At 40.0% G+C, this 15,604-nt stretch overlaps 1 protein-coding gene across 1 annotated transcript in view; it reads right to left on the bottom strand.

Moving 5' to 3' along the window:
• Nucleotides 1-2,465: 2,465 nt before the first annotated feature.
• The window catches only part of SLC22A15 (solute carrier family 22 member 15), a gene marked incomplete at its 5' end in the record, with an annotated part of 32,153 nt that continues 19,014 nt past the window's right edge, over nt 2,466-15,604 (bottom strand). Inside the window, 6 exons of the mRNA XM_082334781.1 lie at nt 2,466-2,989; nt 6,036-6,224; nt 9,609-9,681; nt 10,642-10,762; nt 13,603-13,688; nt 14,502-14,642. Coding sequence (XP_082190907.1) covers nt 2,903-2,989; nt 6,036-6,224; nt 9,609-9,681; nt 10,642-10,762; nt 13,603-13,688; nt 14,502-14,642 — 697 coding nt within the window. The 3' untranslated portion in view covers nt 2,466-2,902. The remainder of the gene's footprint in view (nt 2,990-6,035; nt 6,225-9,608; nt 9,682-10,641; nt 10,763-13,602; nt 13,689-14,501; nt 14,643-15,604) is intronic.

The raw sequence follows: 15,604 nt of genomic DNA, 5'->3' as shown, positions 1-15,604 counted from the left end.
AGTGCAAGTACCTCAGTATCGTAAAGCATTACACTCTATGGGTAAAACAAAAAAATGATCCAACAGGTTTCTGTACCAGAAAGTCAGTTCTTACAAAACAAACCTCTCTGAAAAGAAACTTAATGCACATAACAGATTTGGACTTCAGAACACAAAGGGGGAGAGCAAGTACCTGTAAGCAGCCTGATACTATATTGCTGGGCTCCTGCTGGAAGGATTCTCTCCTATAAAACTTCTGAATTAACTGGCCAGGGAAGGTAACAATAGGGAGTTCCTATGGTTGACACAAAAAAAGATGCTGCCCTTTAAAATTCTGAAGGTGCAAACATGGAACAGATTTAAGGTTAAAAAAAGAGCAGCAACTTCCATGGAAAAAAATTGCTGATGTTTTCTTCGCTCTTGTTTTTGCAGTTTTACATATTTATACTTATGATATAAAAGTGCATGAGTGGAGAGGCAAGTTTAATAAGTTGAGGACTGTCACAAAATCCAGCTCAGGTCCTGCAAAGAGTGATCTCCTCCACCTGAACCATTACAGCATCCTACTATTCTAATGAAAAATTATGTTGAGGTGTCCCATGGCATGACCAGGGTTGCCAGCAGCAGATAACGACAGTAAAACTAGAGAGGGAGGAAGGCTAACAGTTCCTGTCTGCCTCTCAGGTGACTTACTCCACCTACCGTCCAAAGAGGGACAGAGGCAGCAAACACCTAAAAAAACCCTGTTGGGTCTTGGCAGCATGGTAATACCACCAGGCTTACCACTGTTTGCTTCTAAGTAGGTAGGTTTTATTTATTTAGAAGCCATCAGCAACAAAACAAAGTCGTTTTTCCAGCTGTCCATAATTTAAAATGTGAACACAAAACTAAAAAAGATATTTGAACAAATAGATTCCACACTTCCAAGTATTTCTGAGTACCTTATTTGGAGCAATTTTCTTGCATACAAAAGGGCCAAATAAGGCAGAAAGACTATCCAGCTGGGTTTAAAAGTGCCCTGCCACATCTACAACAACTATTCAACAGCCTGGAAAAAAATAAAGTGAAGACTGCAGGCTGGAATTCTTCTAGCAAAGCTCATAACACAGGCAAAAATCCCAACAATACCGACACATTGTCCATACGGACTGAAGTTCTCCACTTTGTTCACAGTCAAGTTCAGGCCAAGGCGGAGTACCGCCCGCGTGAGTCTCCAGTCTCTGGGCTGCCCTCTGCACCAGCCAGTGTAGTCGCACTTTGCTCAGCAGTACCGTTCCCAGTGAACGAAATACAAGCAGCTAGCCGCAAACTACAGATGCTGGCTACTTTCACTTCCTTTCAGAGTAAAGGAGCTTCCCAATTTAACCTGGAAATATTCAGCAGCTTTGAGTATTTTTTTTTTAATTTTTTTTTTAGTTTAACATCCACAAAAATGCTAGCAAGCCTGACAATATACTTGCTGCCTTTGTGTGGCACTTTGCTAGGAACTCCAAGCACAAAGACTAACTAGCATTTTATGGAAGTCAATCTTAAATAGAAAGCCACAGGTTAGAGGATGAAGACGACAATATAATCAAGAAAACTGAATCTTTGTAAGGCCTCATCTTTGTAGTTGGAACATTTCATATGTTCACGTTTCATATTTCAAGATTCCATATCCCTCTAGTGAAGCACTTACAGAAGTTCAGTGTAAACAGGAGAGTGAAGTTGTCCTCCTCAGCAAGGTCAAGTAACCAAGTGCTCGAGCAAGCACCTAGTTAAGAAACAATGTCAAGTAACCAAATGTTGTCTCAAAGAGGTTTGCTATTTTTTTTAAATGAGAACTTTATCTACACAAGAATTTTAAATAAATACTAGCAGCTTCCTGACAATAATCGCCAAAATGTAACAGCAACCCATAGTTCCTCTTGCCACTTCAGAGTTAAGTTTCTTCCAGAAATAAAGACAGACAGGTCCACAAAAATGAGCTATATATTCTAACACATACCTCACACACATAGTATGTGATAAATACCTCACCTATGTCCCACCCATGAAATTATATCCTTCACAGAATTATTTCACTGCACAGAAGTTGCTGAGCTTCAATATTTATGGCAAAGTGAGGACAAAGTAAAAGTAGGCAAAGCTATAAACAGCAGTGCTGAGATGTGGGGAACATGTGGCAAATGTATGCATAAGACAGCCCAAGAAAGTGCTCGGTGGATGAAAATCAGGGGAAAAAAAAAATCTGTAAAATCTGTAGTGTCCTTTATGTCCGCAAGCTTTATGGTTGCTCTTTTCTGTAGTCCTTCCTCCTGGCCTTCCATCATCACTAAGTTAATGCACAGCTCATGACTAACCAGCTGCACCCTGTAACTCTATACAGGTGTCTGTGTGAAGAGAGAGAAACCTTATGTTCATAGTTGCCTCTCCCCTATTCAATATGCAGAAGCCATTTTAACATACAGTTTCAGGAATTTGTTCCTATTGGAGTAGCACAGAGCACATTCTGTGACTACTTTCATGCTACAGAAAAAAACAGTGGATGTTTTCAAGTTTATCAATTTATACTGAATCAAAATCAACCACCTTGAGAATAAACGACAGACATGTGCATTAATGATCTGTCCAAATTTGTCTAAGCCTAGGTAATTTCCTAGGCTTCAGAAATACATGATCCCATCCTCGCTGTCTCACCTAGCTTCAAATGCGGTCCATGTACTGTTGTTCTGAACCACAACAATTTGAACAGCTGTCTCGTATGGAGAGCATCAGTAGTGTAATTAGTCTGAACAGTACTCAAACCCCTCTCCTAGTCAGGAAAAACACAGGCACTTGCCCAATTACATTGGGCAAAGTCCCCAGGCAAGGTCCCCAATACTCATCTTACAGCTGGACAAGTAAGAAAAGGCATAAAATAGGCCAGTGTTTCTTCTTTTCATTACTTGATCATATGAGTCTCTTCATCAGCATCATAAAACTCCTCATCTTCACTTCCACTCCCTGCAGAACTGTCTTTGTCTCCAGACTAGAAACAAAAATGAAGTCATTGGTTAGCGCACAAGCCATTAAATCAAATCTCAAAATACGTAGGCATGAACCATTATACCTCTGTTGGAATGCTGATAGAGAAAAAGTAAGAAGAAACAGGTCAAATCACTGTATTCAAACTTTGTGAAAGACATTATGTGAATTAAGATTTCTTTGTGTCCTTGGTGGTTCTTCAAAAATCTTTGAGAGATGGGCTTCTAGCGGATGGACTTTCTTTGCTCCATCAGTACACTAGAGCATACACGCAGGAGAGAAACCGGCTAGAATGGTTCTGAAGTGATAATCTACTCAGCTTTCTTAAATTAAGTCTAAGGTCCCTACTCTGCAGTGAGCTACTGGAAACAGAGGCTCAGAACACACAGATTACTTGATTAGGTAAAAGCTTCTCCATCCTGAATTATTACTTCTCCAGGTACAGCATGGGCATTTTCCTATGCAAGTTTAATTAAAAAGATCCCCCTGCAATAGTAACTAAAGGTGTTATGGAAAAGGGAAAAAACATTGCCAATTCCTATGTTCAGAAAGTAAACTCCCTATTACAGGTACACCTACTTCAGCCAGAGTCCTTTTAACAACAAAATTTATATCATATACCCAAACCAGAGTCAGCTCTTACAGCTAATTGATTTTTATTTGGCCAGTGTAGCATTCTTCCATGGAACTGATACAAATTATTCCAGTTAAAAAGATTCGCTTGCTAGCATAAACTCCATCTAGTTTGAGTATTTAGGATTTTTTTTCCTTGCTTGCATCCACCCTAAGACTTCTGCCTGCCTAGTCATATGCGAAGAAGGGCGAGAGAGAGGGTGAAAAATAGATAAATGGAAATTGCATTCCTGACTGACAGTACCATACAAGCAAAATCTGTAGCTTTATATCTGTCTTCAGAGGAGTTTTGCTACAGCAATGTGCGCTAACTGCAAAGGAATTTCAAATAGTTTTAGCACTAAGACCTGTCAGAAGATATAAAGGGAATCATGTTATGCTTTTTTTCTGGATTTCTAAAATGATTTGAGGAAAGTCAGGCTACCACTGGATGCTGTCCAACTTGAATATCACATTCATGTATGTTAACAGGGACAAAACCTCCGTTCTGGCAACCAGAACGCATGTTATCCTGAAAGTGGTACAAAAGGACAATGGATTCCACAGGGGGAATTCCGGGTATGCCAAATAAATTCTACATCTTTCTTACAGCAGCTTCATAAGACCTTTCCATGGCCTTGTCAAATAGGGTTCATGTTTAACAGCTTTCCGTTTTATCAGCACTTTGAGAGCTTTACAATAAACCCCTAATGTGACATTCCAGATATAACTTCACTGAAGTTACAGGATTACTTCAGGCCTGAACCAACGACTTTTTTCATTTGGAGTCAATAATTTTAATCCATCTGGGGAAAAGTGTTCCTGAAGAACATTCTCAATTTTTTTTCCTTTGTGGATCCTGTTCAGATGGGGATTTTTAAGCCTGCAGAAGTGCAAGCAGGGAAGATTTAAACCTGAGAAGACTGCTTGACATAAGTGAACCAAGTTGTGCAAATACTGATAGACAGACAATACTTACCACCCCAAAGGGCAATACTGACATTACTTGGATAGAAAGGAAAATAAAAATGTGACTTCTCCCCCTCTAAGTTGTAATCCCTGCACTGTTTGCTAAAATTGTTTTTTGTTAGTAAGCCATCTGCACAGGTAAGATGTAATAATGATGTAATTACCAAAATAACATGATGGATTTGTGTAGCCAGCAAGGATGTCGTGCCATAACACATTCTCCAGTATGGTTAAAAATATTTATAAAAGGTGCATGTAAAATAGCTAAAGTATTAAATTAGTTGTTACAGGGCTGCCTCTTTCAAGCTTTCTTCAAGGGTGCTTTTGTCACTAAACTGTGCTGTCCTGTCAAGAATTATTACAGCTAAAACTGGTAAACAAGGCAACATGTTGAAGCCTTTGAAAGGAAGCAACTGTTCTTGTTCTAGAAATAAATTACTCTGCGTCCTAATTCCTGTGAAAATAATTTTATGACTACCTGTGAATCTCAGACTGCTTGACCAAAAATTAATCAAAGGAAAGTAAAAGGTGTTATAAGGATCCTCTCTCATCTCAGCCTAATGGGACAGCTAACAGTTTGGTTTTTTTATGAGTTGCCCTTCAAGTCTTCTGAGCACTTATTCAATTTTTATTAGTCCATCGATACTTAAAAGTTTGGGACCAGGATTTAAGCATTAAAACCTTACCCAAATTCAAATACTCACTTCGAGCTCTCTAGCTACTTCTCTACTCCATTCACAGAGCAGCAGCCATGTAAAAAACCCTCCACACGACTGAAAGATGTACACACCTCAAGAGGTGTCCAGGAGTTTGACAAAATGAAGTATAAAGTGATATGAAAAACAACATTGAAGGAAACCTCACTGTAAAACATCCTTCTGCCACATTTATTTATGCTTATGCCTGGGAGTTTTGTAGTTTCAGCGTTTTCAACAAATCTCATTTCCCAGAATCAACAGTGGGACAGATCTCAGAGGTTAGTCTAGCTTTAACCCATTTAAAGACTCTCTAGGGTAGACCTAACAATTGACATTGCAGAACAGGCAGTGCAGGTCAGGGCAGAAGTACAGTGTGCTGCCTTTGAGAACAGCCCTTCACAAACAGGCTTCTGTTTTCTTTAACATCTAAGGCTTCTCAACCTTCAATGCATAAAGCAACTTTGCATGAAGCATACTGCAGCAATCCATCTTAGAGATCAGAGAGGCACAGACACCGAGTCCTTTATCCCAAAGGAAAAGATTGGAAGTTTTTGGCCTTGAAGGGATGAATTAACCCAGCCATGTTTCAGCCTGCATTTCCAGACAACATTTCAGACGTGATGGTAAGGTTACTAAACTATCTTCTGTATCTCTTGGGGCCTATCTTCCACAGGCCAAGAATCACCATCCTAATCTATTTAGAGTGGCATATTCAAGCTGACAGCTGAAATAAACACAACAGAAAAGTACTAGGAGAAAAAATGAATATACCTGTGAGCCATCTAGGGCTTGCAATGACATGGCTTCATCACCCAGCCTCCAGTACGAGCATACCTGCAGGTCTGAAATAGTTTCTAGCAAAGGGCTGTTTAAGGTCTCCGGCAACAATAAACTTAAGAGCCCAGACAAAAGACCAGTCGCTCCAAACACAATGTAAGGCAGAGACCACTGTACAGATTTCTGGAAAAAAGAAGAGAGATAGTTAGGTTGAGATTGGTTTCTTCTAGTTCATACGCATATTAAAGCACTTAACCTTTACAACCATACCATATGGCAAGTGTTAATATTTAGCATAAAAATTACCAATCTTACTGTTTTGGGTTTTGTTTGTTTGTTTGTTTTTTAGCCAATATTGTCAATTGCATCTTAGCAATACTAAGAGATCCACGCAGATCTTGGGATGGACTTTAAGAAAAATGCCTGCTGTATTTATACTCAATTCTTGTCCATAACATATGTAGTTTTTAAACAAATGCAACATCACTTTGAAGTAGGGAAGAGATATCACAGAATCACAGACGTGCTGGTTGGAAGAGATCTCTTGAGGTCATCTAGGCCAACCACCTCCTCTAAGCACGACTACAGCCAACACCACACCAAGTCAATCACAGCTTTGTGTAACCAAGTATTGAAAGAACACCAAGGATGGAGATTCCCCCTCTGAGTAGACTGTTTCAGGGCTGCATTAAGCTTCTCAAAAAGAATATTTTCCGAGTTAACCCCCAAGCCAAAACTTGCGGCCATTGACCCCTGCTGAACTGTTCCACACTGCTGGGAAGATCAAAGGTGCAATATTCTCTCAAGCTTTCATCTGAAGCCTGTGCTCTAGGCCCCTGACCATCTCAGTTACCCTGCACTGGACCCTCCCCAGATTTTTCAACATCCCTCTAGAACTGGGAGAGAGCTTAATCTGTGGGCCACATACTGAATTTGGCCTGATGTAACTCACTGTGAAGTCTGCCTGTTTGTGATGAGAGGACGCTGCTAGCTCTCATTTAACTTGTCGTCCATTGTCATATGCAGGTCTCTTCCAGCAAGGCTGCTACTCAGCCAGTTGGTTCCCAGCCTGTACTGACCATGTAATTGGTCCACACCAGAAACAGATTTTTATTCTTGTTGGCCTTCACAGATTTCTGTTGGTCCAAAAGGTCCCACTGGACTCAAGATCTACCATTTGGTGTGTCAATCACTCCTTATTTTGCATCCGACTCAAGATCTACCATTTGGTGTGTCAATCACTCCTTATTTTGCATCCCGTAAAAATCAGATGAGGATGTATTCTGTCTTATCTTCCACTTGTCACCAGCCACCAAATACTGAGCCTGTCACTATCTCTTTGAGCCTGGTGGTCCATGCAACATTCAAATCTAATATTCCTTTCATCCAGGACACACTTCCTCAGCTTCCAAACAAGAACGCTGTGGGACAGTGTCAAAAGCCTTACAAAAGCCTTTCCTGCTCTCCTCCTTTTCCTCATGCATGTTACCTTCTGTAATGAAATGGCCGACTATCCAATCAAACTGGCTGAGAATGAATTGTCCTTAGTAAATCCATGTTCACTGATCCCGATTGCCTTCTTGGCTTTCACATGCTCAGAAACAGACTCAGAGGTCATGTCCCATGATCTTCCCAGAGACCGAGTTTGAGCTGCTCAGCCTCTAACTCCCTGGATCCACTTTCTGATCTTAAAGATGCAGATAGCATTAGCTTTTTTTTTTTTTTCCATAGTTATCAGTGACCTTTCTCTACAACAATGGTTTGTCACAGATGGACACTTGCCTCACTACCACAGCCAGCTCTTCCACCACCTCTTAGGGAATCCTATCCCATGGAATGGAAAGCTTTCAGCGTTCTTGAACCTATTGCTCCTCCACTGTTTGCTGGACCTCTGCTTCCTCAACTGTGCTGATATGCACAGAGTCTTAGCATCAGCCTTTGCCTATGAAGACTAAAGCAAAAGTGTTAAGTATTTCAACTTATTCCATCTCATCCCCCAACAGGATGTCCATCCCATTCAACAACAGGTTAAACACATTTTCTCTAAATTTCCTTTAGCTGATGGAATCCCTATTTATACTCCTTGCTAGTTTTAGCTTCAACTGAGCTTTTGCCTTCCTGTCATCACCCCTGACAGCCTAAGCAATCTTTATACTCCTCCTTTGAGGCCTGTCCCTGTTTTAACATGGTTTGTTACAAGCAAAAATACACTGGGGAAAGGTGTGTGCAAAAATATGAATCATCTAAAATATAGCTCCCAAATGCGTACATTCACTTTCAGACCAGTAAAGCACGCTCATTTAAAAAAAAAAAAAGGGAAGAGTTTAGCTGTTTCAAAAACTCACTTTGTATAGTAAAGAGCAATTCTAAATTGAGAAAATAACAGGCTGTGATCAAATACAACAGCAACATTTCATCTCTTATCGCAGCAATTAACTTTCCCATTCCCACTCTTTTTATAAGATCCCCAGACAAAAGATACTGAAAAATGCATAAAAACAGTTGACAAAATTCCAAACCACAAAAATACTTAATTCTTTCCTTAAATCAAATGTTCATTTGTTATTTAAACAGAGCTATTTTCACTTTCATGGGACCTTCTTAAACATGATGATCCAAGATTTGCGTCTCCTGCAATGCAAAATCTCTGCTAGATACAACATAATGGATGCCCCAACTGCCACATAGAAGCTGGCTATTAAATCCACCTGGGAGATCTGCACCAGCCTTGGCTTTGCCTGTTGTACCCCGGAGGTGCTTGCACTCTCACCTACCCAATGTTTCATTCTGCAGATTAAAAGGCCTACTGTGTTCATCTGCCCTTTTGCCAGCCCTCTGCTGACATAACAAGATGGCAAATGGCAGAGAGGACAGTTATGCCGGGTGAAATCTGTCACATTAAAGGAATTGTCACTTGACCTCAGTTTGTGTGAAAAATGGCACACACTTTTATCTGCATACACATAAGATTATGAACACAGAGGAAAAAATAACAGTATCATCCCCATGTTTCATTCTTCAGAATTTTTCTTTGCCTTGACGGACTGCTGTGAAGTTTGTGCTCAAAAGCCTTGCCAGTATATCAAGTCTCCACAACATCATCTTCATTCATTGAAAGATAAACCACTTTGCTGATAATTACAATCAATGGATATTCAATGAAGTGTACTGACAGTAAAACTAATTTATTCTCGGAAATATGAGTTATTGAGCCCATATGCTTTATCTTGATGCTGTACATCTTTTAAGTATGTGCGTTTTTTTTCTCTTACTTGCTTAGGGTTTAAAATTGGGTATCACCATCTTGGTATTTTGAAACTACTATATTGCTAAGTCCCAAAATTCTTACAGGGCTAAAACATCTTCTGAAATAAATAATGTTGAGTTTTTCACTAATCACACAGATTGTATCACGATGCCTTTGGCCTACTACAATACTGTAAGACATACAATTTACATATCTTAGTTCTTATGCATAATTTATCCAAAATATTCCCACCTCTAAGCCTCTGATACATCAGAAACACAAAACAAAAATATACATAACAGTGAGAAGTTCAGACAAACCAATGAAGGGACGAAAGGAGCAATGATTCCACCAACACGGGAAAACATGGAGCAGGCACCCATTCCAACATTCCTAAGAAAACAAAAATCATTAATCAGTGACATTTGCATGGAGAAGTTATGACTTTTGAAAAGTGCCATTGAGCAAGGAAAAAAGAAATCTCAGTCATGACCCTGACCACATCAACTGGCAAAGAAAAGTCAAATGCAACTGAAAGCATCCCAAGACAGGAATTAAAACATGCTTTGTGCTTCAGGAGAAGCAAAACCTCCCTGCACATTCAGAATTCTAACATACATGCACATATAGAGAGGCAAAAAAAAGTGCCATTTCAGTTAATGCACCTTGTCTCTGCCTGAAACTTTGGCTAAATTCCTTTACCCAAATCCTATTTATTAGCAGATTTGCCCACCCATGAAAAACACCACAGCATACTTTCACTGGCTGATCGTCGATAATAATACCTGGTTAAAATATCTATTAGAAATTGCACCCATACGATAGATGCTTTTGTCTCCTCTGTCAGCACAAGCACAGGGTACTTTTGCCTCTAGCGAGTGAAACCTTACTGTTGCTTACATAGGGCCTATGAAGCACCAAGTTACTTTTACAAAGCTTGACCCAACATCTTCAGTATTGCTGGTTAAGTAAGTATGAATGTTTAATAGAGTTGTCTGGTTTGTAAAGCACGGAAAAAGTTACAGAAATCACTCATTAAAGAAATATCTGCAATACTATTGTTCCCCTCATTGGTGGGGAGAGAGCTGTGAGCATACCAAGCAGCCAAAGGACTATTTTACTGTTATACAAAGAATAGGGTTAGTCTGAAGAGAACACTGCAAATTTGAGGGAAGAGGAAGTGAGATGAGGATAAAGGAAGAAATTCAGCATATAAAACTACAGATAATCATTATATGTAACTGAAAATCTCAAATGAAAAGGTATAGTTCATAGAAAAAGCCAATATAGAAGTAAAAGGTGATCAGGTAAGAGAACCAGAAAAATGAAGACCTTAAAATTAGCTTGTGTTACCTGATCACTGTGGGATAAAGTTCTGATGTGTAGATGTAGACAATGTTAAATGCAGCACTGATTGTCAGTTTCCCCAGCAAAGACAGAGAGCGACTATTCACCACAGCAAACACTCCAGTATCTGGTAGAGAAAATGTGACCCTTGTAAGGCTTTCAAGCACTCAAATACATCTCCGTAATCATTTCAGTCACACAACAGTATGGAGTGAAAAGGAATCTTATTAAGAGTCTGCTACAACAGCCAAGCATTTTTCTGTTAAAGGACAGTATTTGTCAGAGATGATCTGTACCTTCAGGAGAACTCTCAAAAACTCAAGAGAATCCAAGGAGCCTTCTTTTAGGCAGCAATGGCAGAAGTCATCTAACAATTTATATTCTGTGTCTACAGATTTATTACCTTTATCTGTGCAATCGAATTTGTACAAAGAGGAAAACTCTCCATGTAACACAAAAAATAACTAAAAAAAGGATTTTTAAATTCATGGCAGACTTGTTACTAGCCCAGAATTGTTTCCATTCTCTTTAATATAATCCAACAGAAAAAGACTGAGTTAAATGACTGAACAGTCACAGAGACTACAGAATGGAAGTATTGCTCAATATCAGAAAAAAGAAAACCTGAGTTTTCCTTTCCTTGCCCTCAGTGTTACAATAAGTGACATCCTTAAAGCATTAAAATCCTGCATTAAGGCTTCACTAGAACATCAAATTTTAGAAATGCAAGATAAAAATCCTATAAACATAGTAAAAGCTGAAACTAAAACTCAACATTTTCTGTGTCTACCACTAATAAAATACTAATCTAGTTCTGTCAGTAAGTTATTACTTCTTAAGTAACACATAAGAAAAGAATAATGGGTACATTTTTCAAAAGTGAGCAAGGTTTTTTTAGTAATGAGAATCCATTTCAGTGTCAATTTCCTAGTATAACATGCTTCTAACATTATTGCTTTGGAAGAAAAACAAAAGACAGGAAGGTGCTGTAAAGAACTACACCAAATATCCCATCCAGCTCAGTTCTGTCAGAACGGCCAGTGCTTATTCGTTTATACCAGGCACATCAGAACACGCGCTGAATGCCTACCAAGGAAGGCTACAGCATAAATCATTACTGCTTTGAACAAATGGCACTCAGTAGGGGCAGGTGCTTGCTTCGGGCCAGTTAACCATTTCACTTGCTAAGGTACTTTGCTCCTGGCTGACTTCGGCAGTTCAGCACACAGCTGATTTCCTGGGGTCTCGGTTCTATCCTCGGAAAAAAATCTTTTTCACATGTTATATTTGGACTGATATACAAACACTACTTGTTAGGCTGGTACCAGCCTAACCAGAATATCTGAGTGTCTGGGCTCTAGCATCTAGAATACTTCTGGAAATTTCAGTTGCACCCCGTTAGAAAAGTTTTACCTATTAGATTCATTGCCATCTAGAGCAACTTATGCATACTCTTATCATAAATGTTTAATCTTTTTGAATCATGCTTCAAATGTTTGAAGCATTTTCTCTCCTTATGACAGGTGTTATACATGCACAAATCTTACAAGCAGAGATGAATTTATGTACCTAGTTTTCAAGGCAAAAATTCCTCACTGTGCAATTTTCTTTCTATCATTTTTGAAAAAGATCTGAAAATGAAGAAATGAACATTAGTGTGTCTTTACAAAAAAACACACCTCATTTCCCATTTCTTAAAGACCCCTTACTTCAGAAGACTTTCAGAATGCTCTCTGAGCTCTAAGTTACATGGCCACATTACTATTATCAGTCACACCTGTCTTGAACATTACAGAGCAGTGAGGAAAAGATGGAAACTTGCCACAAGATTCGATTCTGAGGATCTTTTGACAATGGTCTTTAACTTTGAGAGATACACACAAGTTGCATGGGTACTACTTACACTGACCAATCATTTGGCTAATGGAGACACTCCAAGAAACATCATTCTTTGGTATTAACCCCACGCAGCGCTACAGGCTTGGGGAGGAGTGGCTGGAGAGCTGCGTGGCAGAAAAGGACCTGGGGGCATTGGTCAACAGCTGCCTGAACATGAGCCAGCAGTGCATCCAGGTGGCCAAGAAGGCCAACGGCATCCTGGCTTGTATCAGGATTAGTGTGGCCAGCAGGACCAGGGAGGTGATAGTGCCCCTGTACTCGGCACTGGTGAGGCCGCACCTTGAGTACTGTATTCAGTTTTGGGCCCCTCACTCCAAGAAGGACATGGAGGGGCTGGAGCGTGTCCAAAGAAGGGCAATGAAGTTGGTGAAGGGTCTGGAGCACAAGTCCTGTGAGGAGCGGCTGATGGAGCTGGGGTTGTTTAGCCTGGAGAAGAGGAGGCTGAGGGGAGCCCTCATTGCTCTCTACAACGGCCTGAAAGGAGGCTGGAGCCAGGTGGGGGTCGGTCTCTTCTCCCAAGTAACAAGCGATAGGATGAGAGGAAACAGCCTCAAGCTGTACCAGGGCAGGTTTAGGTTGGATATTAGGAAAAACTTCTTCACCAAAAGGGCTGTCAGGCCCTGGCCCAGGCTGCCCAGGGAGGTGGTTGAGTCCCCATTCCTGGAGGTATTTAAAAGCCAGGTAGACGTGGTGCTTGAGGACATGGTTTAGTGGTGGAGTTGGCAGTGCTAGGTTAATGGTTGGACTCAATGATCTGAAGGGTCTTTACCAACCTTATAGAATCATAGAATCGTTAAGTCAGAAACACTGGAAAGGAGTGACTGATGTGATCAGAAGGACAGAATCCAAAGACAACAGTTCAAATCCAAGCCTTTTTAACAAGCTTTCCTTAAGGTCTTAGGAAGGTTGCTGCTTATCCTTTTTGCAAGTTAGCTTCTCTGGCTTCAAAAATTGAGACTCACATGTGCTACAAGCCTCATCTACTGGCAACCATCAAATTCTTAGGCTGTAGGACGATGTGTTTACAACTTCTTATCACATACTCCAGAAATAAAAGGAAATATTTACCTTTCTTTTTAGGAAGAAACATGACAATAAGACAAGCCAATCCTCCCAGGAACAGAAATGCACTCAATGTTCGCTTCCGACCAAACCTGATGTGCAAGGATAACAAAGCTTTATTCTACATTAGATCTGTAGTTTGCAGAGCAACGAGTCCTCTAAATTCACATTGCCTCTTCATTTGCAGTTGGAAATTCTGAATGCCATCTCTCACAAACACTTCCTCTCACGTTGTTTTTAAACAAGCATCTACTGCACTCTTAACAAAATGAGCATCAAGACGTCTTTATGCAGGGGCTGACAATTTCTAGGATTTTGATTTGCTTCCCACTGTGTGTGCACGTTTGTAAAGCTCCTCAGGAGACATGCAGAGAAGAGATTGGGAAGTGAATTCTACAAAAAGTAAAAGACATTGTCCAGAATGTCATGGCTCAGAAAAAGGCTAGATATCTGAATCAACAGCTCTGCTCTCATACTAGTGCACGCAGCAGCTGTTACACAAAACCACATGACAGCTTCGGTTTAGTTCAATAGCTTTGACGTAACAGTGAGAATGGGGATTACAAGGCAGAGGTGGGAAGAATGCCATCTTGTGTTAGCACGGAGTCAGCACAGCTAGGTTCGACTGATGCACATCAGCCTCACCTCTGAGCCAGATTTAGACAGCTCATTAATAAGTGAGCTACTGAGAACAAGTTAAACTATTGTTATTTGAAATAAAGATATACTAACAGCACTTTCAAATAAAAATGCATTTCCCAGGAGAATACAATGAAATAGTAATGCTGACACAGGAAGCCCCACACAACAAATTAAGCAAGTAGATGCAATATACAGGAAACCTCTCTTTGAGAAAAATTATAACAAAACAAAACCCTGAAAAGGTTAATGAATTTCATACTTACCATTTTTGATTAATCAAGTAAATACAGATTGGGTATGCTGGGATTTCTATCAACCCTGAAAGGGCTAAATTGGCATAAATACTTCCACCTAAGTCACCCACATTAAGGGTAAGACCATAGTAAACCAAGCTGCACACAAACCTGCGAAAGACAGAAAAAGAGTAAAATCAGAGCTGCTGCTTTGCCTGCCAAGTCAAAGCACTGGTCTGGCACAATACACTATAAACTATATTTAGTGTTTCAGAAGATAGGCCTAAAATGTTTCTCTGCAACTGGGTGATGCTTTCTAGGTAAAGAAAGCATTTTGTCTCTGCACAAACCCAATTCCTGACTTACTACTCAGTTAAACTTAAGACTACACTTAAGGAGAATGTGCATAACCAGAATAAAGTTAAAATATGATCATAGTATTTGACTTGAGAAATGATGTCTTTGTCCTTTTTGTTTTTATCAGGTGTCACTTTAGTCCATACTTTTCCAATTGTGTGTAAACCCTTTCTCAAACAGTTCAGACGACTCTTCTGCCTTCTTTTAATTTCTATGCCCTAGTCCAGTTTTGTTCAGCCTCCAATTCAGATTTTTTACTTTTCTTTTGTAACCCTGACTGGCTGTCGTCTTTACAGAGAGGAAGGGAACAGGTCACTAATTCATTCTGCAGGAAATCAGCAACTGTCATTTAAGGAACAGAAAAATCAACTATTCTACAGTAAGCATTTGGAAAAGCAACAGGAAAACAGCTTTGTGTTGCCTGCTGACAAAATAATGCCCTTTGGTTTCTCCTTAATCAATACATCTTCCCCAAATATATGCATTATAAAAGCAACTGTATGAACAGTAATGCCAGAGGACTCGCATACCATGCCATACACGAGGTTTATTTCAAAGCGGCAGCAAAAGGCCTCAGGGCTAGCAGAGCTATCTGCAACAAAATAGGCACTTTTGGAGAGTTAAATTTCTGCTGGTGACTAGAGGGAGTTCCTGCTCCGTGTTCCCATCACGGATTCCTGCTCCTTACTACAGCAACTGCTAGCACTGGCAGCACTTTCTCTTAAGAAAATAAACACTCATTAGACAAGGTAGGCCACCCACCTGCTAATGGGCTC

Source organism: Platalea leucorodia (assembly GCF_965183815.1).
Source record: "Platalea leucorodia genome assembly, chromosome: 2".
Lineage (NCBI taxonomy): Eukaryota > Metazoa > Chordata > Aves > Pelecaniformes > Threskiornithidae > Platalea > Platalea leucorodia.
Note: the sequence above shows the minus strand (reverse complement) of the source record. Positions and strands in the feature narration are given on the sequence as shown.